The sequence below is a fragment of the Dipodomys merriami genome, unplaced genomic scaffold, assembly GCF_024711535.1.
Source record: "Dipodomys merriami isolate MVZ:Mamm:240054 unplaced genomic scaffold, mDipMer1.0.p SCAF_39, whole genome shotgun sequence".
In the NCBI taxonomy this organism is placed as follows: domain Eukaryota; kingdom Metazoa; phylum Chordata; class Mammalia; order Rodentia; family Heteromyidae; genus Dipodomys; species Dipodomys merriami.
In genome coordinates, this window is record NW_027205492.1 from 7540574 (window position 1) to 7567513 (window position 26940).

Here is a 26940-nt window from a genome sequence, read left to right on the forward strand (position 1 = left end):
AGGTGAACCTGGTCCCTGCTCCCCAGCCTCTACGGGGGAAGTCGAGGGCTTCCCCGGCGCACCGGGGCTGCAGCCCAGAGTGCGCAATGGAGCTGTGCGGAGATCTCATGCAGCTATTTCTGCTGGCTGGCTGCCCTCTCTCCCAGCCACGGGGAGGCGGCTGAGCGTTGCCATGGAAACCGGCTGTCCTCCCCCAGAGGCTGCCAGCTCCGATTTCCTGCAGAGATAAGAAGCAGGCGGTGGTGGCGGGGTCACCCGGGCGTGAAGATGGGTTTCCCTGGGGATATCCTGTCCGCCCCCACCTCATCCCGCCCCCCCCCCCCCAGTACCAGTGCCATTTATTCCAAGAAGGAAGGAGCTTCTAGAACAATTGGTGCCTCAGGACCTCCTGTCCCCCAGCGAAAGCTTTGTTCTGCGTCTGTGTCAGTAGCATACAAGCATAGCTCAGGTGGGAGCCCAGGGCTGGGAGGAGCCCTTCTCGGGGTGTGCAGCCAGTGGGACATGGAGGGGACAGGGGACAGGGGACAGGGTTACCCCAAAGGATCCTTTGGCTTTTTAATTTTTTTTTTTTTTGCAACGCTAGAGTTTGAACTCAAGAGTTGCACTTGCGTCTTAGACAGGCACTCTTACCACAAGCTACACCTCCAGCCCTGATTACTGATGGTTATTATTATTATTGCCAGTCCTAGGGCTTGAACTCAGGGCCTGGGCACTCACTGTCCCTGAGCTTCCTTTGTTCAAGGCTAGTGCTCTACCACTGGAGCATTTTCTTTGTATGTGGTGCTGAGGAATCGAACCCAGGACTTCATGCAGGTGAGGCAAGCTCTCTTCCGCTGAGCCACACTCCCAGCCCTGGTTATTTTTGAGATAGGGCTTTGCTTCCTCCCTGGGCGTGCCTGTACCTGGACAGTGAGATCTACCTGTGACAGGCTTTCCTGATGGCCAGGATGACAGGTATGTACCGCCACATTCGGCTCTTTATTGAGATGGGGTAGCATATCATTTTTCTTTTTTTCTGCCCAGGCTATTCTCAAAAGAGCTAGGATTACAGGCCTGCGCCACGCACGGGCTTGAGCTACTTTGATACTCAGGGGCCAGGCAGGGGCCGGCATCTGCTGGGTGGGGTAGGGTCTGGCCACTGGGAAGGGCCAGGACGGTGATGCTCTGGGGTTGGCCCCCGGCCTGCATTCAGACAGGAGAGAGGTGGCCTCGCAGCACCAGCCTCGGCTTCTGATGGCTTTTGTGCTCAACCCCTCTACCTCCACTCCGCCCTCAACCCCTTGTCTGGACACAGCGTTCTGGAGAAAAGCAGGGGAGGAGGCCACGCTGGGGCAGATGCTGGAGCGGCTGGTGGAGGCAGGTGTGCGGTCACTGCCGGGCACGGTACCGGACGGACACGTCTTGCCCGGGCTGCAGCAGGCCGAAGCCAAACCTGCCAAGGTCAAACTCGGGGATCTCGGTGTCGGCGCTGCCCAGCTCCAGGTCGAAGTGTGTCAGCAGGAGGACCACGAACCTGCAGAGAGAGGGTGTTGATGGCATCTCTGGGTGTCCAGGGCCTGGGAAGGCAGTGGCATTTAGGGCCGTGCCCTCCCCAGCCTGTGTGTCTGCAGGCCGCGAGGCAGCTCCCGAGGGGGTGGGGGTGCCGCCCTGTTGGGAGGGAGCCCTGCGCCCCCACCCCTGCGTGCATCTCAGCCCTGCTGGCTCCTGGCGCAGCAGGCAGCCCTCCTCCCCCCTCCCTTTCTCCAAGCCCCCACTCTAGGCCCAGCTTCCTCCAGGCGTGTTACAGCCTCACGTGGCAAAACCCAGCAGCGTGGTCCAATTGCTCAAGACTAGCGCTCTCTACCGCCACCTTCTGGACAAACATCCCAGGAAGCGGCCCCGCTGCCACTGGAGATGATGTCATCTGTGTCCCCCGCCAGGCTGACAGCTTCTACCTCCCCTCCCCTTCGTATTATTCCCCACTGCGGGAGCATCCCAGGCCTGGGGGTGGGGCACCTTTTACTTCAGTGTCACACCATACCCTCACAGGGGCCAGAGGCAGGACCAGCACAGCGGGGTCTCTTCCCCCTTTCAATAAACCTGGGGACAAGCCGGTGCAGCTGGCTCACACCCAGCTACTCAGGAGGCTGAGATCTGAGGATTGCAGTTCAAAGCCAGCCTGGGCAGGAAAGTCTGTGAGACTCTTATCTCCAGTGAATCACCAGAAAACCAGAAGTGGTGCTGAGGCTCAAGTGGTAGAGCGCTCGCCTTGAGCTGAAGAGCTGAGGGACAGCGCCCAGGCCCAGAGTTCAAGCCCCACGACCGCCAAAAAACAACAAAAATAATAAACTGGGGTAGTGAGCAGCTGCCCTCTGGAGGCAGGTCACACGACCCTCCGTGGGTGAGGAGGATGGCCCCTTTCCAGCTCCCAGGGCAGACCCTGGAGGGCCACACCTGGATTTGAATCCTGGCACCTCCACTAGCGGACCGCATGACCAGACCGTGATGGCAAGGGATCCAACCAGCCTAGACTGGTTCTGACTGACAGCCACCTGGCATGGTGGTAGGGGCCACAGAATACAACGAACAAGCTAAGTCACTGAAAACAGCCGTGCCGGCACCACACTGAGTGAGCGCAGGACCCATCATCCCCTTCCAGCTGCCCCAGCCCCGCAAGGCTTCGGTCTGCGGACTTCACTGGGCCTGATGATTTTTAGGCACACCCGCGATGCTCAGCCCAGAACCAACTGTATCATGACTTTCTCTTCACTGTGGGAACAGTGAAGGCCAACCTACCCCCTGGTGTGGGGCTCGCCTGTCAATAACACCGCAACCTCCACAGCTAACAGTAAGCAAACTTGCGGTGACCAGGCGGTGGTTCGGCTCCCAGAACGTTACAATCTGTTTATCTTGATACCCCTTGGGTGTAGTTATGATCAACCCCCTCACTTCACAGTGGAGAAAGCAGAGGCTCTAGGGAACCCAGCTTCTGACTACTCAAAAGACAGACGGAGCACTGGGGCAGGTGTCCTGACCCTGGGTACATGTGGCCGTGAGCCTGGGTCTATGGCTCTTGAAACAGAATTGATGAGGCTCTCAGCCCTGGCTCCCAGCCTTGGGGTTAAAACAGCCTAGAACAAGCCAGAACAGCAAGTAGCTGCCCGTGTGTGGAGAGCTGTGGCCAGCGGGGCAGCGTGTCCAGGGCTGGTATCCCACGCCACTTCTGCAGGGAAGAACCTGCTGCCAGATCTGGTTATGCCAAAAGACATCAGAAGTCTGGCTCATCACATGAACTCTTCTCATTTTTACAAGTACCACAGGTTTCTAAAGTACAAATAAATAGATTTGTGGGCAGGAGAAAGCTATCTGCTGGTTTGGCTTCAATGCCATAAAATATTTGCCCCAAGCCCTCTGTATCCAGGGAGAAGCCTATCAGATGAGCAAGACAGCCCTGTCCCTGGACCATGCCCACACCTCAACCCCCCTCCCCAGGCCAGGGTCAAGCCCACTCACAGCCACACCAGTGTACTGCCCCACTGCCACGCCCCTGGCCTTGCTCACTGTTTGATGCTGTAGACTGCATAGCTCTTCCCCAGGCACTGATTGTGCCCCGCTCCCCATGGCATGTTGTAATTCTTCAGCCGCTTTCCATCCTTGTAAAATTCTTTCTTCTCTGATCCATCTGGGTTCAGGAATCGATTGTATTTAAACACCTGAAATGGGAACAAGGTCCCTTTCCAACCATACTCCCAAACAAGGATGCCCCAAGCAAACTACCTGAGGATGGAAATTACAGTCACGTCCCTGGGAGGGACGATGTAAAGGTCAGTTGGTGTAGGCTGGGCTAAAATCTGACAGGAAAGAATTCCTATAGCTGCCGGTTGGTGAGAAGGGGCAGCTTCAGGCAGCACAGACTGTGTGGGCCTGTACACCCACCTGTGTGTGTGTGTGTGTGTGTGTGTGTGTGTGAGAGAGAGAGAGAGAGAGAGAGAGAGAGAGAGAGACCAGTGTGCTGTGTGTCAAGGAAGATATAAAAACAGCGTAAAGACACTCCAAACCAGGCAACTATAGAACTGGAGAGGAAAGGATATGCTATCTTTTTTGCTTTATATATTCCTATTCTCCTATTGTATAAATATGTGCTGCTTTTCTAACATACAATAAAACCTTTCTTTCTTTTTTCTTTTTGCCAGTCCTAGGGCTTGAACTCAGGGCCTGGGCACTGTCCCTGAGCCTCTCTGTGCTCAAGGCTAGCACTCTACCACTTGAGTCACAGCACCACTTACGGCTTTTTCTGTGTATGTGGTACTGAGGAATCGAACCCAGGGCCTCATGCATAGCAGGCAATCACTCTACCACTAAAGACACATCCCCAGCCCCCAATAAAACTTTTTGAGTATGGGGTTGGCACGGAGTAAGAGGTGAGTGAGTGGAAGCTGGGCAGAGGGACAAATGAGGGGAGCAGCAGCTAGACTGACAGACACGGTAGCTGGAAGGATGGGTGGATGGACAGGTGGATGCTGGACATGTGGGTGGACAGAGGGATGGGTAAATGGGTGTGTCAGTGGATGGATGATGGAGGTGGATAGTTGGATGGATAAATGAATGACAGATGATGAACCGGTGGGTGGGTGGAGGGATGGGTGGACAGGTGGATGGTGGATGGATGGGTGGATGGTGTGCAAATGGACGATGGAGAGAGGAGCAAATGGGTGGCAGCACAGGACCTGGAGTGTTAGTACGTGGCACCAAATCTGTTAGCAGTTGTGAACATTTGCTCCACCTCAAAATCTAGGAAGAAGGAAAAATGTTGGAAACTGATGTAACGGGGAAGGGAGGGAGAGGAGGGAATCTCCCAGCTGTGCCCTGGGAAGGCTCCAGGCGTGCTAGGAAGCCATTTCCTTACATGGTCTCGAGTAACCTTCCCCCCAGGCCTCCGTCCACAGGTGAGGGAACAGAGGGGTGCCATGCAGTGAACACAACGCACGGCCAGGCTGGTCTCCGTGTCGCCCAGCACCCCACAACCCAGTCCCTCAGATGATTGGTAGCCCCTGCCATTTACCTCAGGGTCCGTGTGGATTTCTGGGTCCCTCTGGGGACTCAGGAAGGGGAAGAGGAGGAGACGGTCACCCTGGCGCAGAGAGAATTCCCGCCCATCTGCCAGGGGCAGGGCCATGTCAGCCAGGACCTCCCGGGTGATGAAGGGCGCGGCTGTGAGCCGGAGGCTCTCGCTCAGCGCACTGTCTGCAGGAGTGAGCACAGGAAGGGGTCAGCCAAGGGTGACCCGCCCCACCCTCCCTTTACAGAGATGAGGGGGACGTTCAGAGAGGATGGATGCCTTGCCCACAGCTACCCAGCAAGGTGGAAAAGGACAGGGGATGAAGCTGGAGCTCTGTGGTCTCCCAGCAACCCTTCCACGTGAAGGGATCGTGGTCTGAAGGCAGCAAGGTGGGCACCGGTGAGGAGTCAGGATGCAGCCAGAGCAGGCCCGTCCCTGGCCGCTCCTCCTGCCTGACGTCCATCCTCTTTCTTTCTTTTTTGTTGGTCGGGGGGCATGAACTCGAGGCCTGGCCTCTGTCCCTCAGCTCTTCAGCTCAAGGCGAGAGCTCTACCACTTGAGCCACAGCGCCACTTCCGGTTTTCTAGTGGTCCATCGGAGATGAGAGTCTCACAGACTTTCCTGCCCGGGCTGGCTTTGAACTGTGACCCTCAGATCTCAGCCTCCTGAGTAGCTAGGATGACAGGCGTGAGCCACCTGTGCCTGGCTGAGTTTACTCTTAACTGATGGAAGTAGCCTTTGATTGGCCAATCAGAGCATCCCTCTGGACCTGATGGGCTCAGGATGAGCCACACTCTTGGGAGATTAGCTAGAAATGCTGAAAGACAGGCCCTCCCTCTCAGAGCAGGCATCTGCCTTGAACTGCGGGCAACCATCCCACCAGCCTGAGGCTGGAGGCCACCCAGTGACAAGTAGGCCTGAGACTCGGAGAGAGACGGTCAGTCCAAACACCTGGGTCCACCTGTGCCTGAACACAGACCCGGCTGGACTTCTTAGTGGCCAAATCAAGGACCTTTTCCTCTTCAGCCAATCTAGAATTTTTCTTTTTTCTTTTCTTTTCCTTTCCCTCCTTCTCTTCCTCCCCCCCCCCCTTCTTCCTTCCTTTTGTGTCAGTTGTGGGGCTTGAACTCAGGGCCTGGGCGCTGTCCCTGAGCTCGTTTGCTCAAGGTTAGCACTGTGCCACTTTGAGCCAAACCCCCACTTCTGGCGGTTCATTGGAGATTAAGTCTCACAGACTTTCCTGCCCAGGCTGGCTTTGAACCTCGATCCTCCGATCTCAATCTCCTGCTAGCCAATTTAGATTTTTCTATCCCTGGGAACGCACAATGCATTACAGCCATAAGCTTAGGGAGGCTGAGGTCGGGGCTGGGATGGGCCAGGTATCTCAGCGAGATTCCAGGTCACAGGTCACAGATGGCCTGATGTCAGCCTGGGAGAAGGCTGGGGGAACGTGGGTTAGGGGCTGCTGTGGGAGTCTGGCCATCTTACCGAGCACAGGCATGCTGTCTAGAACCTTCTGCGAGAGGGTGGCCGTCTGCACGCCGGGCTGTTCTGGCCTCGCGAGGACATGCTCCAGCTCTCCACGGACGGCGGCCAGCGCCTCGGGGTTTTTGAGAAGGAAGAGCAGAAGCCAGAAGGCCGCGGGGCCCATGTTCCCCTGCACGGAGAAGGAGCTCCCGTCGTACCGCCCGGAGGGCCCAGCGGGCTGGTCTGATGAGGTCCCCGCCCTCCAAGGCCCAGGGCAGGCGGCCAGGCGGGACCAGCATTGTCTCAGCCTCAGGCCACGGCAAAATCTGCCTGGCACTTTGGTGGAGACAGCAAAGTGAGCTTGCTGAATAGGACTACAGTTAAGTCTGGGGATGCTGTCCCCCGTCCTGGCCCCTACCACGTGACAGTAGCCCAGAGGAGGCCACGGGTCCTGCCCAGTCCAGGGGGGCGTCCAGCCACAGACGCATGGTGGCCCAGAGTCAGGTGCAAAGAACAGAGCAGCAGTGCAACAAGCAGCAGGCCTCGTGTGTTGCCACTCACCCAGCAAACCCACGGGGCCAGGACGGGGAGGAGAGGTGCCAGGGGTGGAGCTGAGTTTGCCCAGCTGGACCACAGGTAGACCAGCCACACCCACAGCCCGGTGAGCCAAACCCACTGGGTTTCACAGATGCTTGGTACGCAACAGTAGCTAAGCGATACACTATCTCAGTGCGGTGTCATACCCCACACTTCCTCCTCGGCCTCACGTTCACCAGTCTACCAGACACTCCAGGGGTGACTGGAGGAAGACACAGAAGCTACCAGTAACAGTGGGTCTCACACGTCTCTACAGACACATAATTAGGACAATCATGGAATGTCTTGCTCCCAGGCTTCAGACTTGGCTGGACATGCGTGTGTGTGTGTGTGTGTGTGTGTGTGTGTGTGTGTGTGTGTGTGTGTGTGTGTGTGTGTGTGTGTGTGTGTGTGTGTGTGTGTGTGTGTGTGTGTGTGTGTGTGTGTGTGTGTGTGTGTGTGTGTGCTGGGGCTTGAACTCAGGACCTGGGCACTGGTCTCTGAGATTTTTTAGCTCAAGGCTGGTACTCCATCACTTGAGCCACAGCTCTCCTGCTGGCTTTTTGGTGACTAATTGGAGATGAGTCTCATAGTCATTCCTGCCTGGGCTGGCTTTGAACTGTGATCCTCAATCTTTATCTCCTGAGTAGCTAGAATTATAGGCATGAGCACTGGCACCCAGCTTAGACATGCTGGTAGTAAATATTTTACCCTCAGCACACCTGCACACCCAGATGAGGGTCAGCGTCAGTTCAGGGGAAGGTTTCTGTCTATCCTAAGTGACTACCCATTCAATTATAATAATGGAATATTAAATCTTCATTAAATGCCGTATTTACCCAGTAATTTCCTTACAGACATAATTGCGCGCATGCCAGGAAGTTAATCACAGTGCACTGTAACTGTAACACAAGCTCTGTCTGTATCCATAGAATCCTCGGGAATGCTTGAGGACTACAGGGCTGTGGCCAGGACCCAGGGAGGCAGGAGACCAGCCCAACTTGTTCAGGGAGAAAGACTTAGAATGGTTTTTTGAAAAAAGACAAATGAGAGCATGAGAGTTCAAGGCCCAGTACTTGCACACACACACACACACACACACACACACACACACACACACGCACACACACATGCGCGCCCACATACACACACGCACACACACATGCGCGCCCACATACACACACGCACACGCGCGCGCACACGCACACGCACACATACACGCACACATACACACACATACACGCACACGCACACACACACGTGCACACATACACACACGCACAAACACATACGCACAATGGAGACGGTGCATGATTTTAAACTACGGAAGAACATAGAAAAGGCTGTGAAGAAAGACAGGCACCAGAGCACTGGCGGCAGTAAGGTGATTCGTTTTTGTTTTGCTTCTATTTGTGGGTTGGTTGGTACTGGGGTTTGAACTCAGGGCCTGGCATCTGTCCTGCCTGTTTGCTCAGCCAGTGCTCTATCACTTGAACAAAGTCACCACCCCAACCTTTTCACGATGTTTGTGGAGACAGAATCTCAAGGATGTCTCTTCCCGGGCTGGCTGCAAACTGCAATCCTCTAGATCTCAGGTTCTGGGCATGAGCCACTGATCTGTCTTGCTTTATCTCCTGTGAATTTTAGGGTCGAATTTTCTTGTCTAGTAAGTCTACCAAGTGAGTTCCATTATCAGAACTTTTACTAAGAAGGAGAAGAAAATGTTCCCAGGTGTCTGCCCAGTGGCAGGGCTGACTGACACTTGCTAAACACACATCTGTGTCTTTCTGGGACATGGGACTCACAGACAGCCTTAGATAAGCTGGAAAAAACCCAGGCTGAAAGCAGACAGAGTCGGGTTCAAATCCCAGCAAGAACCTCTGTAGATCTGGCCAGGCAACCTCCCCCTCAGGGCCTCAGGACCCCCTATACCACAGCAGGGGTACAGCAGAGCCCACTCCTGAGTGGCCACGGGGCTGCCGGGACATACCAGTGAAAACCACTATAGGAAACCACTGCAGCACGGCAGGGGAGGGTCAGACACAGCCGAGCAACCACCCACCACACACACGCATGTCATCATGCAGGCAGAAGGGATGCCAGATTTCTCTTGTGGGGCCTTGCCTCAGTTTACCCAGGAGGTTGTTTTCATCTAACCTTATTCCCTCCTGCTGCAGACACACTGACCAGTCCTGCCTTTGCCCTGGCGTGGCTGGCCTCCAGGGGGCGCTCATTGGCACTTCCCCAACCTTGTTGCCTCTTGGTTGTATTGGCTGGGGATGAATACACCTGCCACACTCACAAAGAGAGAGCGTGAAGTCCTGAGTTCAAGCCCTAAAACCAGCACACGCACATGCACACACACCCCAAGAAGAGAAAAGGAAAGAAAAAATGTAATACAATGCTGAGCATTGGAGAACCAAGACAAGGTGTATACAGTTCATTAAACTATGTCTGTGCCTGTAACCCTAGCTACTCACGAGGCTGAGATCTGAGGATGGCGGTTCGAAGTCAGCCCAGGCAGAAAAGTCCTTGTAAGACTCTTATCCTCCAATTAACCACCCAAAACCCAAAAGTGGTGCTGTGGCTCAAGTGGTAGAGCACTAACTTTGGGCACAGAGACTCAAGGACAGTGTTCAGGCCCTGAGTTCAAGCCCCACAACCAACAACAACAAAAGAGCTGGGCATGTGGCTTAGTGATAGAGTGCTTGCCTAGCATTCATGAAGCCCTGGGTTTGATTCCTCGGTACCACCTACACAGAAAAAGCTGGAAGTGGCACTGTGGCTCAAGTGGTAGAGGGCTAGCCTTGAGCAAAAACAGCTCAGGGACAGTGCCCAGGCCCTGGGTTCAAGCCCCAGAAGTGACAAAAGAAAAACAAAAACTATTTATAAAAATTGGCTATCCAGGGGCTGGGAAGGTGGCTCAGTGGTAGAGTACTTGCCTTGCATGCCTGAGGCCCTGGGTTCGATTCCTCAGCACCACATAAGCAAAAAGATAAAGGCTGGAAGAGGCACTGTGGTTCAAGTGGTAGAGCACTAGCCTTGAGCTGAAGAGCTGAGGGACAGCACCCAGGTCCAGAGTTTAGGCCCCACAACTGAACCCCCTCCCCCCCCAAAAAAATTGGCTATCCATTTGAATACCAGTTGAATGGCTGACCTGTTCCTGATTGGGTTGGATGCTGCAGACAGGAAAAGGCCAGGCTGACAGGGGGCCGTGAGCACAGGCCACGCCCACACAGCCCAGCACAGCTCAGCCACATACACACAAGCTCATGGGTCTACCTGCCCCCATGCCCATGAATGCCACCACCACGCGTGCTCACGCGCGTGCGTCACACACCTGCATGCACCCCCACACCCGTGCCCACCTGTGTGGCCCAGAGCTGCAGCACCAGCGTCCGCGCCTGCATCTCCTCCGATACCCCCATCTCCTCCAGGTGCCCGAGGTAGCTCTCCAGCCAGCTGCTCCTGTGGGCGCGGAGGGCCAGCCGGGCCGGGGACAGCAGCTTCCACAGGCGGCCTTTGGCGCTGCGTGCTTGGTCCTTATCCCCTGTGGGGTCAGAGCACAGGAGTGGGGGGGTCACACGTGCACCCCCACCTAGTGGGGCAGCCCCACCCTGGCCTCCAGTGAGGCCACGGGTCTTCGGGGTGTCGCTCTGTGGAGGTGCATGCACACACACGCACACACGCACACACGCACACACACACACACACACACACACACACACACACACACACACACCAAGTTGTCTTTGCAAACCCTGGAGAGCCAGTAACACAGGGCAGAGACACCCCCATTGCAGATTCTAAGACTTTAAAGTCTTAAATTTTGTCTATAAAATGTATTAGAGTGCATCCTAGACGCTGATTCTTTCCTAAAAGTAAGTTCAAGTGCCATGTTTGTCCCCACCTTTCTCAGCTTCTGGAAGGCAGGTGTAGACACATCTGCGTCTCACGGGTTCTGGGCTCCGGTGCATACCGGACGCTGCCCTCACATCCCCCCGCACGGGAAGCTTCACAGCCACGGTCTGCTTTTCGAGGACGCAGGATTTATTGATTAGTCCCCACTGTGGGTGTTTACGGAGCTTCTAGCTTTGAGCCTCTGCGCCGAGGGCCAAGCGTTTCTGCTTCCCAGCACCAGCTGGAGCTCAAGCACGCAGTGTGTCCCCAGTTCTTTGGTAGGGTGTGCCCACTTGGCTTTTCAGCTGCCACGCCCACAGGGTCTGGGAGCTGCTTTGCTCCCATCTCTGCCTCCAACGGAGGGAAACTGTCCTGACACTGCCACCTGCTGTCCACACTGGGAAGTGCAGCCTCCCTAGACCTGGCTCTGGGATAATGGAGGGGCTCTTTGCATCTGCCCAGACACTGGAGGAAGGCAGTGGAGAAGCCTAACCTCTCCTGAGGACACAGCTAGCACAGGGATGTTGAAAATGCGCAACACACAGGACTTTTACAAGCAAGCAAAATTCCATGTTGCTGGTGAGGTCTCTGCGAAGGGACATCAGCTCTGGGCCTCAGTTTCCCTATCTGCAAAGCCAGTACTGCCATGCCAGCCTGCCAACGACAATGGCAGAATTCTATTGGGTAGTGAATTGTCTCTAGAAAGACAAGAGACAGAGACGGTTCACAGAGAAGAGCGGCAAAATGCATTTTATCACAGTGGTTGACAGGTGGACAGAAAGCCAGATGCCCTGTTCTGCCCGTAGAACTGGTGAAGGCTGAAGGTTGCTAATGAGGGCAGGAGGAATGACCAGACGCAGCCTGCCAGATCACAAAGAACATCTGCTGGGCGGGGGGGGTTGGGGGAGGTGGGGAGACCCCTTCACTAGAGGTGAGCATATGAACAGCTCTGTGACTTTGGAAATGAGGTGACAGGGGCTAAAACAAAAGTTTTAATGTCTGGTACAGTGGTGTACCCCTGTAATCTTGGCACTCAAGACGTGGAGGAAAGATGGTCACAGGTTTCAAACCAGCCTAAGCTACACAAAATCTAAACACAAAGGCTGCCGAGCATGGGACTCACACTTTAAATACCAGCGACTCACAAGGCTGGGCTCTGAAGATCATGGTGGAAGCCGGCCTGGCCAGGAAAGTGTGAGAATCTTAATTCCAATGAACCAGCAAAAAGCTAGAAGTGGAGGTTTGGGTCAAGTGGTAGAGTGCCATCCTTGATGGAATGCTCAGGGTCAACATCTAGGCCCTGAGTTCAAGCCCCAGGATCAGTATACACACACACACACACACACACACACACACACACACACACACACACACACCTAGGGACGTAGCTCAGTAGTTAAATGTTTGTCTAGCACACATAGCACATAAGACCCTGGGCTCCATACTTACACATTTAGAAAACTTTCCTGGGGCTGGGAAGAGTGGTAGAGTGGCAGAGTGCTTGCCTTGCATGCATGAGGCCCTGGGTTTGATTCCTCAGCACCACATAAGCAGAAAAAGCCCGAAGTGGTGCTGTGGCTGAGTGGTAGAGTGCTCGCTTTGAGCTGGAGAACTGAGGGACAGTGCCTAGGCCCAGAGTTCAGGCCCCATGACCAACCAAAAAAAAAAAAAAGCTTTGACTTGGCAAACCTACTTCTAGGAAACTCAAAGAGAAATAAAAGCACAGTAGAAAAGATTAGCTCAATGGATTGCCTTATTAGAGAAAACAAAAGCAAGATAAATATCTACCAGAGGGAGATGGCTGGCTAGATTTGGCCCAGCCTTGCCAGGGCTAGAAAGACACAGCATTTCTACATTAATTCGCATTATTCATGTTGCTGGATGAGTAAGAACTCCTGGTTCACCTGCAAAGAGGGAGTAGCTCTACTTCTCCACCTGCCTGTCATCCGCAATTGATTTCTTTTGTCTCCCCACCCTCACATCAGTAATTGATTTCTCTTGTCTAACCGTTCAGGCTCGAGCCTCTAAAAGATGTGCTGACAGGAAGGATCCACAGCTGGTCTTAGGTCAAAGAAATCCAGGTAGCAAAGAGCAGGTATAGTCGCGTCCCATATCCTGGGACAGACTCGGCACCTGTATTTATGTAAGTGTGCTCAGCTGCAAGTTCTGGGTGACATTACTGTGGCAGGAGGAAGAGGAGGCGGACTGCTGATTTCTTTCTCAATGTCAGGAGTGTCTCTGTGCCAGCCAAGCGAATGTGGAAAGACAGAACACCCCTGGCTCAGAGGGAAGCGTGCGTGTGGAGCTTACCCACAGACAGGGAGCCGCGGGCCAGCTTGGGGAGCAGCAGGTCGAGCTGGCGGAACGCCTGGAAGACATCGGCCGAGTGGGCGCGGTCCTGGGCCTGGCTGCGCTCCGTCTGTGGCACGGCCTCCACTCCATACAGAGTCAGGTAGCCGGCCCTGGGGGGCAGCGGCAAGTCAGGGCCCGCTGGGGACACGGTGACTCCAAGGGCTGCCCGTCACCCGAGGAGCAGCTGCTGCCGCATGCCAGGGACGGCTGTACACGAACGCGACAAGAACCCGTCCCCGCCCCACAGTGGTGACATGGGGTCTGGACCGGGCGGACCACTGCGCACCCGCTGTGCGCCCTTGCTCTGCCTCAGTTTCCATGTCTGTCACATGGCTCCACCCAGGCCTTCCTGGGTGGCGTCTGCTGGGCTGGGTTGGAAAGGCCTTGCTGAGGATGAGCCTGGGTCTCCAGGTCCCTGGGGATGTGGGGTCAGGGCACGTGGGTCAGTGTGTGCAGTGTGACATGATCCGGGTGATCATGCTGTGACCTCCGGCTGACCGGGACCATCCGCTACAGGGGAGACCCTGGTCCACTGGGGCAGACAAGAGTCCTATGTCCTCTGGCTGACTGGCTGGGGGTGCTGGGGAGAGAGTGGGGAGGAGGAGGAGGGGTGGGGCACAGCGGTGCCTGGAGCCACAGCACCTACCCTGGCCCGGGGCGCTGGGCCTCTCCCAGGACCCGGAGACCTGGCCAGCCCCTAATCCACCAGGGAGGGCGGGGCCTGCAGGAGAAGTCACTCCAGCTCTCCTGGCCCAGGCCCCCTCTGAGACCCCAGGCAGGGGATCCCGGGAGAGGCTCTCCCAGCTGGGGTGCAGAAAGCAGGAGGGAGGGAGGCGGGGGGCAGCGGGGCCTGTCACGTCCGCATCTGACCCCACCCCTGTGGGACAGGCACATAGTAGGCCTGCAATAAATGTTGGAAGGGTGTGCGGGTGGATGCACACATGAACCAGTGGATAGTCGGGTAGATGTGTGTACAGACAGGAAGCTGACACCTGGCCCCAGCCCCGCAAGCCACCCCGGCAGGAGCTGGGCCGTGTCTGCCCCCTTTCAGATGGGTTACTAGGGGCTTCCTGAGGCCCTGAGCTCTGTGACTCTACACTGTTTCCCTATATGTCTACTTAAAAAAATAATGCCAAAAATTCACTCAGCGGAGTCAGGCGTTGGTGGCTCACCAATAAAAGCAGAAATGGAGTTGTAGCTCAGAGGTAGAGGGCTGGAATTGAGCAAAAAAGCTTAGGGACAGCGTCCAGGTCTGACGCTCAAGGACCTATGTGCGTGTGCGGGTACATGCACACACACACGCGCACACACACAAAACCTCAGAGTGGTTGTCAGTGGATGCTGACGCCAGGTCAATACCACATATGGCCCCTAGGTGGCGCCAGGCGCCACAGCGCTGGATGGAGCAGGCCAGGGGAAAGCCTCAGGGTGGACAGATCTGGAGGACCCGGTGCTGGCGGCAGCCACAGAGACTGGTCAAGACAGGCAGGAGCCCCTGGCCAGTGGGAGCGGCATTCCTGGGCAAGGGAACAGGCGCTGAAGACTCCCGGTGTGAACGCGGCTGGCCTGGGGCGGGAGGTGGCAGGACCGGGGCAGGGGGCACCTGAGTGAGGTTGGAGGGTTCCGGTGGCAGCACCTCGCAGAGCTGCTGTGGACACGAGTCCTGCTCACCCACGCCCCACGCCCCACGCCAGCCGCCCTCCACGCCTAGACATGGACCCGTGTGTGCACTGCTGCTCACCCCCGCCACTGAAGGGCGTCCCCACGGCCTCGCCAGCCTCCCGCCAGCCTCCCCCCAGCAGCCTCCCCCCAGCCTCCTCCCAGCAGCCTCCCAGCAGGCCCCGACGTGGGCTCACAAGCTACCCACAGTTCCACCCTCCCCGGGATCTGGACACCACAGCCCAGAGGGCCTTCCAGGCCGGCAAGGGTGACCCCCCAGGTCACCTCATCTCAAAAGGTAAGCTCCAAAGCCTCCACAGCTTTGAGGCTGGGTGAGACTCTGCATTCCCCAACCTCAGCTCCACCCTGCCCCGCCCCCCGCAGGACGCCTCAGCCACGTGCCCCCCCCCCAGCCTTTTCCTATCCCAGGGCCTTTGCCCTTCCTGTTCCTCAGCCTGGTGGGCACACCACCCTTAGGCAGGTCTGTGCTTTGAAGCTGGGTTCTCAGGGCGCTCCACCCCCATTGTGTGGCTGAAAGCAACCCCACATGCCAGCCCCGCTGCAGATCATCACCCTCAGACCAGGGCTCGGCCAGCCTTGTTTCCCCAGAATCCCTGGGGCCCCAAAGAGAGCAGGGGGGCAGGGGATGTGATCGCAGGACAAGGTGCTCTGGAGCCCTCAGCTCCTTTCTCTCTCTGGGTGACCCACAGAGCCCTTTTCCAGTGGGCAGCTGCCTTTCGGTTCGGCTGGGTGTGGGGACGTGGGGACGTGGGGACGTGGGGACGTGGCACGCGGCATCTCCAGCCGTGCCCCACCCCGGAGCCCTCAGGCTCCCCTGGCCCTGCCCGGGGTGGCACAGGTGCAGAGGCCCAGCCCACCTGGGGACGGCCCCGGGCTCACCTGAGCAAGCAGCCGTAGGACAGCTCCAGCAGGCCGGTCTCGCGCCAGCCGTCTGCCTCCCCAGGGCCGCCCAGCAGGACCGTGCACAGGTTGGCGTACATGGCTTCCGTGAGCGCCTGCAGGTCTCGGTGGAGGAGCGTCCTGAGGTCAGCAACGAAGGAGTGGTCAGCCCTTCAGCAAAACCACAAACGCCTCCCTCCCCAAACCGTCGGGTCCCAGAGCTCAGCTTCCCGTGGGGCACAGGGCCGAGGTGAAGACCAGGTTACGTAAGAGGGCTTGAACCTCCGTCCTCCACGGGGCCGCCCGAGTCAGCCATCAAGCTAAGCAGAAAGACGTCATTTCACAGGATTAAAAGTTACTTCTTAGTGGGCACCAGTGGCTCACGCCTGGCATCCTAGTGACTCAGGAGGCTAAGATCTGAGGATCACGGTTCAAAGCCAGGCCAGGCAAGAAGATCCATGAGACTCTTATCTCCAGTGAACCACCAAAAAACTGGAAGTGGTGCTGTGGCTCAAGTGTTAGTACGCTTGCCTTAAGCACAAAGAGGCTCAGGGACAGCACGCAGGCCCTGAGTTCAAGTCCCAGGACTGGCCAGGGCTCGACTCCCCACAGAAAGAAGGAGGTATACCTCCCTGCCCCCCCCCAACGCGCTCCCCTCCCCAGCCACTCACGGTTTCATCCTGGCCTTCTCGTCACTGGGGTTATAATGAGGAAGCTGCACATCGAAAATCCTCTCCATGAGGAAGACGGCGTAGGCGTGGAAGTCCAGCCTGGTGCGCGGCTCCCACACCACGGCGTCGTACGAGTGCGGGTCCAGGAGCACCGTGACGTACCTGCCCCCCACCAGAACCTGCGGAGGAGCCGCCGTGAACAGCCGCAGCGGCCAGCGGTCACACACCGCGTGCCGGGACGCACCAGGCAGCAGGCACAGTGCCAGGGCCTCTCACGAGGCAGGAGGGGCTGGAGGAGGCCTGGAGAAGGGGCGCGGTGGGCCCAGGTCTCCCCACAGGAGGCCGCAGAGCCAGGGCTGCTGGATTTCAGCGCCTTTTCAAGTCAAAGGCTGCGATCTTTAGCACCCACTCCCAAACACAGACCATCGCTCTGCTGGTGGCTGCCACGTCTCCAGCAGCCCCACGAACAAGAGCCTGCCTACGGCCGCAGGTGGACGTCATGTATATCATGGAGGTATAATGGATCAATGGATGGATGGATGGTGGGTGAGTGGATGGGTAGATGGATGATAGAGGGATGATGGATGGATGGATGGTGGGTGAGTGACTGGATGACAGATGGATGGATGGATGGGTGGATAGATGGATGGTGGGTGAAAGGATGGATAAGGAGATATATAGATTTATGGATGGATGGATGATGGATGGAGGGATGAATGATGGCCATATGGATGTATGGTAGGTGAATGGATGGATGGTGGGTGAATGGATGGATAGGAAGATGTACAGATTGATGAATGGATGATGAATGGATGGTGGGTGAGTGAATGGATAGATAGGAAGATGTATAGATGGATGGATGGATGGATGGATGAAGGATGGATGGATGATGGATGGATGGATGGATGGATGGTGGGTGAGTAGATGGATGGATGGATAGTGGGCGAGTGGATGGACAGGAAGATGGATGGATGGTGGGTGAGTGGATGGGTGATTGATGGGTGGATGGATAATGGATGGATGGATGATGGATAGATGGATGGATTGATGGTGGGTGAGTGGACAGATGGATAGGAAGCCGGACGGATGATGGATGGATGATGGATGGATGGATGGATGGATGGATGGATGGATGGATGGTGGGTGAGTGGATAGACAGATAGGAAGATGGACAGATGATGGATAGATGGATGGATGGATGGATGGATGGTGGGTGAGTGGGTAGATGGATAGGAAGCTGGACGGATGATGGATGGATGATGGATAGATGGATGGATGGATGGATGGATGGTGGGTGAGTGGGTAGATGGATAGGAAGCTGGACGGATGATGGATGGATGATGGATGGACGGACACTGAAGGACCTCACAGCTCCATGGATGTGGTCCATGGGCACTGAGAGGCTAGACATCAGAGTGATGTTGAATGTGTGGTTAGGCTGACTGCCCAGGAAGGGTGGCAGGTGGCAGTCAGGGGAACTGTGTGGGGTACGGGGCTCCCCTCCGCTCTTCCTCTCCCCCTGGGGCAGGACTCACAGTGAAGATGTCTCCATGCCTCTCCTTCATCCTGCTCAGGAAGCTGGCGGCATCTTTTCCAAACTCCAGGGCGTGGCCCAGCCAGGGGATGCTGCCCAGGTCCAGGGGAGGCTCACCGGGACGCCTGGAAAAGCCACCACATTTAGCACCACTTGTAAAAGCAAAGGAGGGGTGCAGCGCAGGCCTGGGGGGGCGGTCAGGGCACACTCCAGAGAGAAGACCCTGAACAGAGAGGGAGGGAGGGCGGCACGCGGAAATGGAGAGCTTTCCAGAAGAGGGGGCACAAGTGCAAAGGCCCTGAGGTCGGCCCGTGCGCGTTCACAGAGCAGTGAGGAGGCCGGGAACAGAGGGAAGCAGGGGAGACAAGAGCTGGTGCCCAGCGCGCCAGCACGGGGCCGGTGGCCGGGATGGGTGCGGCCACCTCCCTGCAGGGGTGAGGTGGACGCAGTTCTGAGCCCACCCAGCCCCAGGTTTTGGTGGTTGCATGCTCACAGTCCGGGCCTCGGGGGACGAGGGAGAGGGGCCGGGCAGCGGAGGAAGATGGCTGCCGTTTGGCACTCTGGTCTGGAGGCCCTGGGTGCGGGGAGGCCGGGCTGTGAGGGGCTCCGCGTGTGACATTCCCGACAGGGGCCTCCGTGAGGACAGCTGTGCTGGCCCGGACGCCGCTGCTGGCAGGAGCCCAACCCCGAGCCCGCCCCACCCCACCACACACGGCCCCGCCGTCCACCGACAGGCAGGGCACAGGCTTTCTCCTCACGGGGCTCAAAGGTACCAGGGAGAGCGGGGCGCCGGCGGCTCACGCCTGTCATCCTAGCTACTCAGGAGGCTGAGATCTGAGGATCGAGGTTCAAAGCCAGCCTGGGCAGGATAGTCTGTGAGACATGTCCAATGAACCACCAGAAAACCAGAAGTGGCGCTGTGGCTCAAGTGGTAGAGCGCTCGCCTTGAGCTGAAGAGCGCAGGGACAGCGCCCGGGGCCCAGAGTTCAAGCACCACGACCAACAAAATAAAATAAAATAAAATGTGCCAAGGAGACTCAATCTGTGCGGGCTCTGGGAAGGAAGGGATGCCCGCCCTGGACGCCGACCGGCTGCCCCCTTCCTCCCACGGCAGGGGCTCTTCACGCCTGACCCTGGGCCTGCCTCGCCCAGCCCCACGTCCACCCCTCACCCCAAGGACCAGAAGGGACCAAGGACGCCACAGGCAGGGCCCCACAACCGCCTCACGTTGGGGGCGGGGCTGGTGCTCAGAGGAGACGCCTCAGGGTCCCCAAAGCCAGGCTGGGACCCTGCCACGCTCCCTGGCATGAGAAAACCCTGTGTGGGGCGGGCGGTGAGCAAGGTGGTCTCCCTGCAGCAGGGGACAGGGTGAGGGCACGGGACGGGCACAGATTGAGCACAGGCAGAGCCTGGCTCACACACTACCAGGAAACCAGTGAGACGGCACAGATAACAAAGACTTCCCAACAGGCAGACAACGCCCTTCATTTTAAGATGAAGGACGGGCACGGGCGGCTCACGCCTGTCATCTCAGCTACTCGAGAGGCTGAGATCAGAGACTCAGGGTTCAAAGCCAGCCCGGGCAGGAAGTCCGCGAGACTCTTCTCTCCAGTTAAGCAGTTAAACACAAAAACAGAAGTGGGCTGGGAAGGTGGCTCAGTGGTAGAGTGAAGCGTCGCTGTGGCTCAAGTGGTAGAGCGCTTGCCTTGAGCTGAAGAGCTGAGGGACAGCGCCCAGGCCCAGAGTCCAGGCCCCAGGACTGGCACAAAAATAAGATTGAAATGAAGGAGGAGGCGGAGCGCGTGGCCCAGCAGGCCGAGGCCCTGGCCCACCCCTGGTATCGCAAATAAACCAGGAAAGTGGACAGAGGATCCCCAGGCAGCTCTCCAGAGACCAGCGAGGCGTCCGGCGCGCGTGCGGGAGGACGCGGCCGCGCCTCAGCGGAAGGCCGCAGCACTGCCTCCCTGGGCTCGGGAGGGGAAGGGGGCGCCCCCCGAAATGTCACGGGGGGCCCCAAAACCAGTGTGCCCGTCCCTCAAAGGGTTAAAGGCCGTTCCTGCGTGACTTGGCAATGTGCCCCCAAGAACTGAAAACATCTGTTCATGCAAAAATCTCCTACACCCCCAGACGTGGGGCGGGAACAACCCACTCAGAGACAAACCGACTCTGACGGCGAGTTAGAGCGAATGTGGCGCGTCCAGGCCGAGGAACATTACTCAGCCAGGAAAAGGAACGACGTGACCCATCCTCAAGACATGGAAACTGAAAAGAGCCAGAGACGCAAGGGCACGCAGCACGAGTCCATCCAGGGGAGTGTCCACGGTGGGAGAGCCACAGACAGGAAGTGGATTCCAGGTGGCCAGGCTGAGCGGGGTGACGGAGCAGGGAGACTGACGGCCAATGCCTGGGTCAGAGTTTCATTTCGTGAGGAGTCGGTGAAAGTATTCGGATCCTCCCCCAGGAGAGGCCAGGTGAGCAGAGTCCTGGAGGACAGGAGGAGGACACTCCAGAAGTGTGGGGGGAAGAGTGCCCGCAGAGGGACAGCACGTGCCAAGGCCCTGGGGTGGGAGATGGGTTCAAGAGTGAGAGATGTAGGCAGGGAGACTGGACATGATCTTCAGATGTCATGAAGGCTGGGGGAGGGGCTGAAAGCCCAGGGGAGCAGGCCCGGCCTCTGTCCCCCCACTTCCAGAGCAAAGGCTCCATGGGGTCCCGCATCTCAGGGGCGTTGGCCCCTCTCCCGCTTCCTGCCTCCAGCGTCTCATCCCTCTGTGGTCCCAGCATCTCCTCAAAGTGGGGCAGCGGTGCACAGGAGAGAGCGGCCAGGTTTGAGGGGCAGGGCTGGGGAAAGAGGGAGCAGACCCAGGGACAAAGGGGGTGTAGGACAAGTACCCCCGTGCCCCGCCTCTGACCTGCCACTCACAGCCACAGAGGGGCAAAGCCAGAGCACCGTGCTCCTGGGGATGCCAGGCCCCTCCTCCCCATCTCCTCCTGTGTGTGTGTGTGTACATGCACACACGCATGCATGCACACACACGCACACATGCACACGTGCTGGTCCTGAGGTTTGAACTCTGGGCCTGGACACCATGCCTGAGCTTTTTTTGCTCAAGGCTGGTCCTCTACCACTTGAACCACAGCTCCATTTTCAGCTTTTTGGTGGTTCATTAGAAAAAAGCATCTCATGGCTTTTCCTGATTTCAAACCATGATCCTCAGATCTCAGCCTCCCGATCAGCTGGGATTACAGGCGTGAGCCACCGGCACCCAGCTTTCCCTGTCTGTTTGGCAGGCCCCGTAAGACGGCTTTTCTGTCATGGGCAGAGCGGGGCACACAGGCGGGGCCAGATCTGTGTATGTAGGTCCGAGCCCGCAGCTCCTGGCTTCCAGCCCTGCGTGTCTCCTGGCTGCTCGCTTCTCGAGGGCTCAGTGGTTGATCTATGACAGGGGAGTGACCACAGCCTGGCCGTCGCCACTCCGTCCCAGGTCACCTCTGGTAGACTTCGCGGATGGGGGAAACAGGCGCAGAGCGATTTCAGAGGCTGTCCACAGCAGGACCTGCCCCGGGCAGCGGGGCTGGGGGGGGGGGTGTCCCTTCGGCCCCCGGGCGCGGGAGGGACCGCACAGGTGTTATTTCTGGCACGCTGCTGCGCCGCTGCTCTCCCCGCTGCTCTCCCCACACCGGCCAAGGCAGCTGGGACAAAGGCAGGAAGCCGGAGCCCGGGCGCCGGACCCCCACGGGGCGGGCTCCCCCAGGCCAGGACGGAGAGCCAGCCGGAGGCCTCGCATTCCAGGCTGACTCAGCCTGCCGCGGCCACAGGCGCTATTTGGGGCTGCGGTCTCTGGCCCCCACACTTTCACTGTCTTTGGCCAGGGCATGGAGGGAGGAGGGCGGGTGGGCAGGCAGGAGGGAGGGAGGGAGGGGTGCCAGGCCGGACCCTCCCACCTCCCCCTCCTATCCCACGCTCCAGCTCAGACCCCAAGCTACTCCCCGGCCATTCCCCCTGGGGGAGGAAGGAAGTGGAGGTGGCCCCCCGGGGGCCTGGACTCTGGCTGTGTGCTGCAGGGACAGTCCTCCAAACCCTTGGACCGCCGTGCAGGCTACATAGCAGGTGTGTAAATGATGTGTGTGTGTGTGAATAGACTGCATACATACACAGTGGGTGTTCAACAAGTAGGCCCATCCCCAGAGCCACTCAGAGGGCTAAGGGAGCAGAGGGCAGAACAGCTCCTCTGGCTGCTGTGCTGTGCTGCTCTGCTGTGTTGCCCACCCTCTCTGTTCAATAGCTCCCACTCAACACAGGCTCTCCGGCTCCAGCAGGGGGCTGGTTTCTGCTGAACTCCGTTAGGGCAAACTGAACTACCTAAGCTGCCCTCGGCTCCCCAGGACTCGCGTCCCTCGACCCTGGCCACCGCCGTCTGCTGGGCAGAAAAAAAAAAGTTGGGACTGATGGAAAGATGTCACTGACCAGGAAGTACCAGACTCAGAACCTGACCCATGCAACTGTAACCACTTTGCACGACTACTTTATAATGTTTTTTTTAAAAAAAGGAAGAAAAACGTTGAGTTTCAACTGGAAACTGAGTAACACTAAGAATCTTTTTTTATCCTCAGGCAGGGTATGAGACTGAGATTGTCACTGTTCTTTCTTTCTTGTTTTTAAATGAAAGTTTTGAAATAATTCAGAGAACGAATACCACATCTTTTAACAACATCACATTCTTAACAACGTTAGTGGTTCTGAGATCATGGAAAGGGTACACGAGAGCTCTTACATGATCATTTTTCTGCACCGTTGAAAGTTTCATAGCTGAAATTTTACAGATTGGGGGCGGCAGTACTGGGTTTGAACTGGGGGCTTTGTACTAGCAGGCTGGAGCGATCTCTCCGCCTGAGCCCGGCTTTCTGCTGGCTATTTTGGAGAGGAGTCTTGTGGATTTCTCGGCACAGGCTGGCTTCCAACTATCATCCTCAGATCTCAAACTTCTGAGGAGCTGATCCTGGGCCTGGGCTCTGTCCCTGAGCTTCTTTTGCTCCAGGCTAGCACTCTACCACTTAGAGCCACAACACTTCTGGCTTTTTCTGGGTACCTTATTGGAGACAAGGCTCTCAGGAACTTTCTTGCCCAAGCGGGCTCTGAACCATGATCCTCAGATCTCAGCCTCCTGAGTAGCTAGGATGACAGGCGTGAGCCATGTGTGCCTGACAAATTCTTTTTTTTTTAATGGTGGAGGCAAAAGCACAGTTGCTGATGAACTGGTGGGGTGTCTTTGTTTATTTGTTTGTTTTTTACTGGAATCAGCATAGATTTCAAGGCTGGCTGGCCGAGGAAGGTTCTGTTTTCTGTTTGAGACAGGCCAGGCTGACCTAGGCTGCTCAAGTGCTGGGATTAGACTGCACAGGGCCGATGTGCAGTCTACTTCCTGTGGGGGTCTTGGAAAGGTCACTTCTCATCTTGGAGCCCGGGCTGTGAGGCAGGGGAGATGAACATGGCCCGGGGCCGTGATCAGGAGAAAGGAATGCAGGCAGGAGGGAGGGTCTTGCCTACAATCAGCCTAACTGGAGCGTTAGCCACACAGCATGAAGTCATCCACCTCTTCCAACACCCAAGCATCCGCCCTTCTAGAAACAGAAGCACCTACTGCCCAGACACGGTGGCCACGTGTGTCTAAGACACCCGGGTTCAAATCACCACTGCAGTGTCAGGGAACAGGGAGGATTCGTTTCTTCCCGGGAATTAAAAATGCTTACAGCCCAGACTTTTCACGGGGGCTGACCCTGAGCAAGTGGCTTGGGTCTCAGAGTCTGTTTCCTCCTCTGTAGAATGGAGGTGACCCAGTGTCCCCTAGACAAGTTGGGACCTAAATTGGGATCCCCGGGGTCCATACTGCAGTCCCCCCAGCCGCCAGGGCTCCCATTCCATTCCTCGCCCCATGGCCCTTGCTGGCTCTCCACAGGAATGAAAAGCAAAGCCAAGGCCCACTCCCACGAAAGCAGGCTCTCTGGGAGGCTTTAGCAAGAATTACCCCAAACAAGGCTCCAGGGCTGTTCCTTCTGACCTGCCTGCTGTCATTACCCTCATCTTCACTGTAAAAACTGGGAAACTGAGGCAGGCCCCAGTCACTTGAGCCGTATTTCCAGAGGGTGGGAACTCCAAAAGCAGTGTTTCCCAGAATCTGTGAACTTCCTGGCTGCCTCCCTGACTCCCACGTCTCTACCCCCAGGCCCTGAAGGAAGACGGTGGCCCGTTGAGTAAAACCTCTAGAGCACTGGAAACAACCAAAAACATCCATTGGAGGGACATGAATAAAAAGAAAAAGGAACACGTAACTCAGCAGGGTACCGGAGGCCCCAGGCAGGAGGCGGAGACAGGGGCTGGAGCAAAGACAGTTTGACTCTGTCTCAGAAAACAAAAGGGGAGAGTGGAGGAGCGGCTTTTGTGGTGGAAAGTCTGCCTCGCAAGCAGAGGGTCCTGAGTTCAAACTCCCTCCCGGGCTGCGGAGGGAAGAAATCCGCGAGGTTCAAATTGCGGGATATTCTTACAGAAGATCAGAATGGATCAGATCATGACCTAACATCTACAGAGAGGCAAGCAAGCGAACTAAAATTTACACTTCTCTGCGGAGTGTCAGAGAAGCCCATGGCTTAGAAAAACATCCAGTCCTTCAGGAGGAAAGTGATCCCTCCTTCATCTTCCTTCCTTCCTTCCTTCCATCCTTCCTCTCTCTCTTCTTCTGCCTGTCTTTCTAATACAAATGGTGGGACAGTTTTAAGTCCACCTGAGTTTGGGGACTGAAAGAGGACAGTGAGCCTATTGTTTTGAAAATCCAACCAACATATTGTTTGGCAATTAAGTCCTCCACGTTTCTGGAACTCTCAGGCACTCCCATGTGAACACACACACACTCACACACACTCACACGTGCACTCACACTCACACACACACATTCTCACTCACACACTCTCACCCCACACTCACACTCATGCTCTCACATGCACACTCACACACGTGCACTCACACTCACACACACACACATTCTCACTCACACACTCTCACCCCACACTCACACTCATGCTCTCACATGCACACTCACACACGTACACTCACACACATTCTCACACACTCACGCACACTCTCACACTCTCTCACACCTCGTGCCCCGGCAGTGATCTGAGGGGAAGGCAGGTCTAATCCCCCGGGGCGCCGGGCCGGGGTCGGTGCGCAGCGGCCGGCGGAGCCTGCGCGGAAATGCGGGCACCGCGCACCGTGGAGGAAGGTTCGGGAAGCCCGTGCTGTCCTCGCGGCTGCGAGCGGGCTGCACCGGGGCGTCCTGGTCTCTAACAAAGGCTCGGGCGGGCTCCGGGCTCCGGGCAGCGGGCGCGGGCGCGGGCAGGGCTGGCGCGGCCACGTCTCCCGCCGGCCGGGCCCCAGGGGCTCGGGCGCCCGCGGCGGGCGGGGTGGACGCGGGCCGGGCGAGGCCGCCCTCCGCCGCCCGGCCCCGACCCCCGCCCGGCCCCGGGGTGGCGCGCTGCGGGCCGCGCGGGGCCGGGGTCCCGGCGCAGGTCGCGCCCGACGGGGGCGGAAGGGACCCCGGCCGGCCGGGCCCGGCGCGGGCACGCGGTCGCCCCCCGAGCGGCCGGGCGGGGACACTCACCGCGTCCGCCGGCGGGTCAGCAGCAGCAGGAGCAGCAGCAGAGCGGCCAGGAGGCCGAGCAGCGCGGCCCAGGACATGGCAGCGGCGAAGGCGCGCGGGGCGAAGGCGGCGCGGGGCGCGGGGCGCGCGGCTCGGGGGCTTACCCAAGTTCGCACTCGCGCCACGCCCACCCAGGACCCGCCCACCAATGGGCTACCCGGCCTGTTCTGACCACGCCCACCAACTCTGGGCTCGTCCCGCCCCGCCCACTCAGGCATCTCCCTCATCCCAGGCCCCCCTCACTTTATCCTGTGCTGGCCACGCCCACTCGTCTCCTTTGGCCCCGCCCATCCTCTGGCCCCGCCCACTGGCTCCCGGCCGGGCAGGAGTGTGAGTTGTGGGGTTGGATCACAATGGCGCAGTGGAAAGTGGGGGGCAGGAGGCCTGGCGGCCCCTTAGAACTGCACTGAGTGCCCATCCTACCTCCAGGAGAGGCAGGTGGTGGGGTGAAGGCCCGGCCCTCAGGCCAGGGCTCTGCAAGGAAGCCGGGCGCAGCAGCTCCGCCAGCCTCTTCCCCACTGGGAAGCCCGGCCACGAGGCCTTACCTCTGCTTTCTGGTCCCAGGTAGCCATTAGCCACGGATGATGGGAGATGCCAGGGGTGCTTATAATAAAGATGAGCTAACAAACTGCAATCAGACTTCCCAACGGACAGGTGCCCAGCCTTGCAGCCACCAAGGTCATAAAGGTCACAAGATGGGTCTGTTGTTGTTGGGCTTTTTTTAGTACTGTTCCCACCTAAGGATTAATTGGACTTCATTCCAGCATTAGGTACATCCAAAATAGTTCTAAAACTTACCCACACAGCCCAGCAAATCCACGCCCTGGAGAGTCAAATGAAGTCAATGAGCCTCTGGGACTTCAGGGACAAAAGATGCCCTGTGGGCTGGACAACAGGAGCTTGGCTCCCCCTCCCAGCACAGCCACCTTGGCATCCAGAGGGGCCCCGGACCCTTTGACCCAGTGTCAATGGTCTTGTGACAGTCCCACCAGACCAAGCCAGCCCTGACACCTGGCCATCTCTGCACCTGCCAGTGAGTGAGGCTTTTAGACCCACCCCCCACCCCAATTCATCCTCCTGAAGCTCAGACCTGCGTCTGCTCTGGAAACGGCCGCTGGAGACAGACCGAGGTGCCCTCTTCCCGGAGCA

At 57.6% G+C, this 26940-nt stretch overlaps 1 protein-coding gene across 1 annotated transcript; it reads right to left on the minus strand.

The window, feature by feature from the left end:
* Positions 1–959: 959 nt before the first annotated feature.
* Ptgis (prostaglandin I2 synthase) lies at positions 960–25852 on the minus strand. Its single transcript, XM_069989972.1, has 10 exons — positions 25753–25852; positions 18099–18222; positions 16564–16742; positions 15893–16033; positions 13292–13443; positions 10450–10631; positions 6527–6695; positions 5042–5223; positions 3541–3692; positions 960–1513 (listed from the first exon to the last, which is right to left on the minus strand). Exons 1-10 carry the CDS (start codon positions 25827–25829, stop codon positions 1369–1371), a joined length of 1503 nt encoding a protein of 500 aa, XP_069846073.1. The 5' UTR covers positions 25830–25852; the 3' UTR covers positions 960–1368.
* Between the last annotated feature and the right edge of the window lie 1088 nt (positions 25853–26940).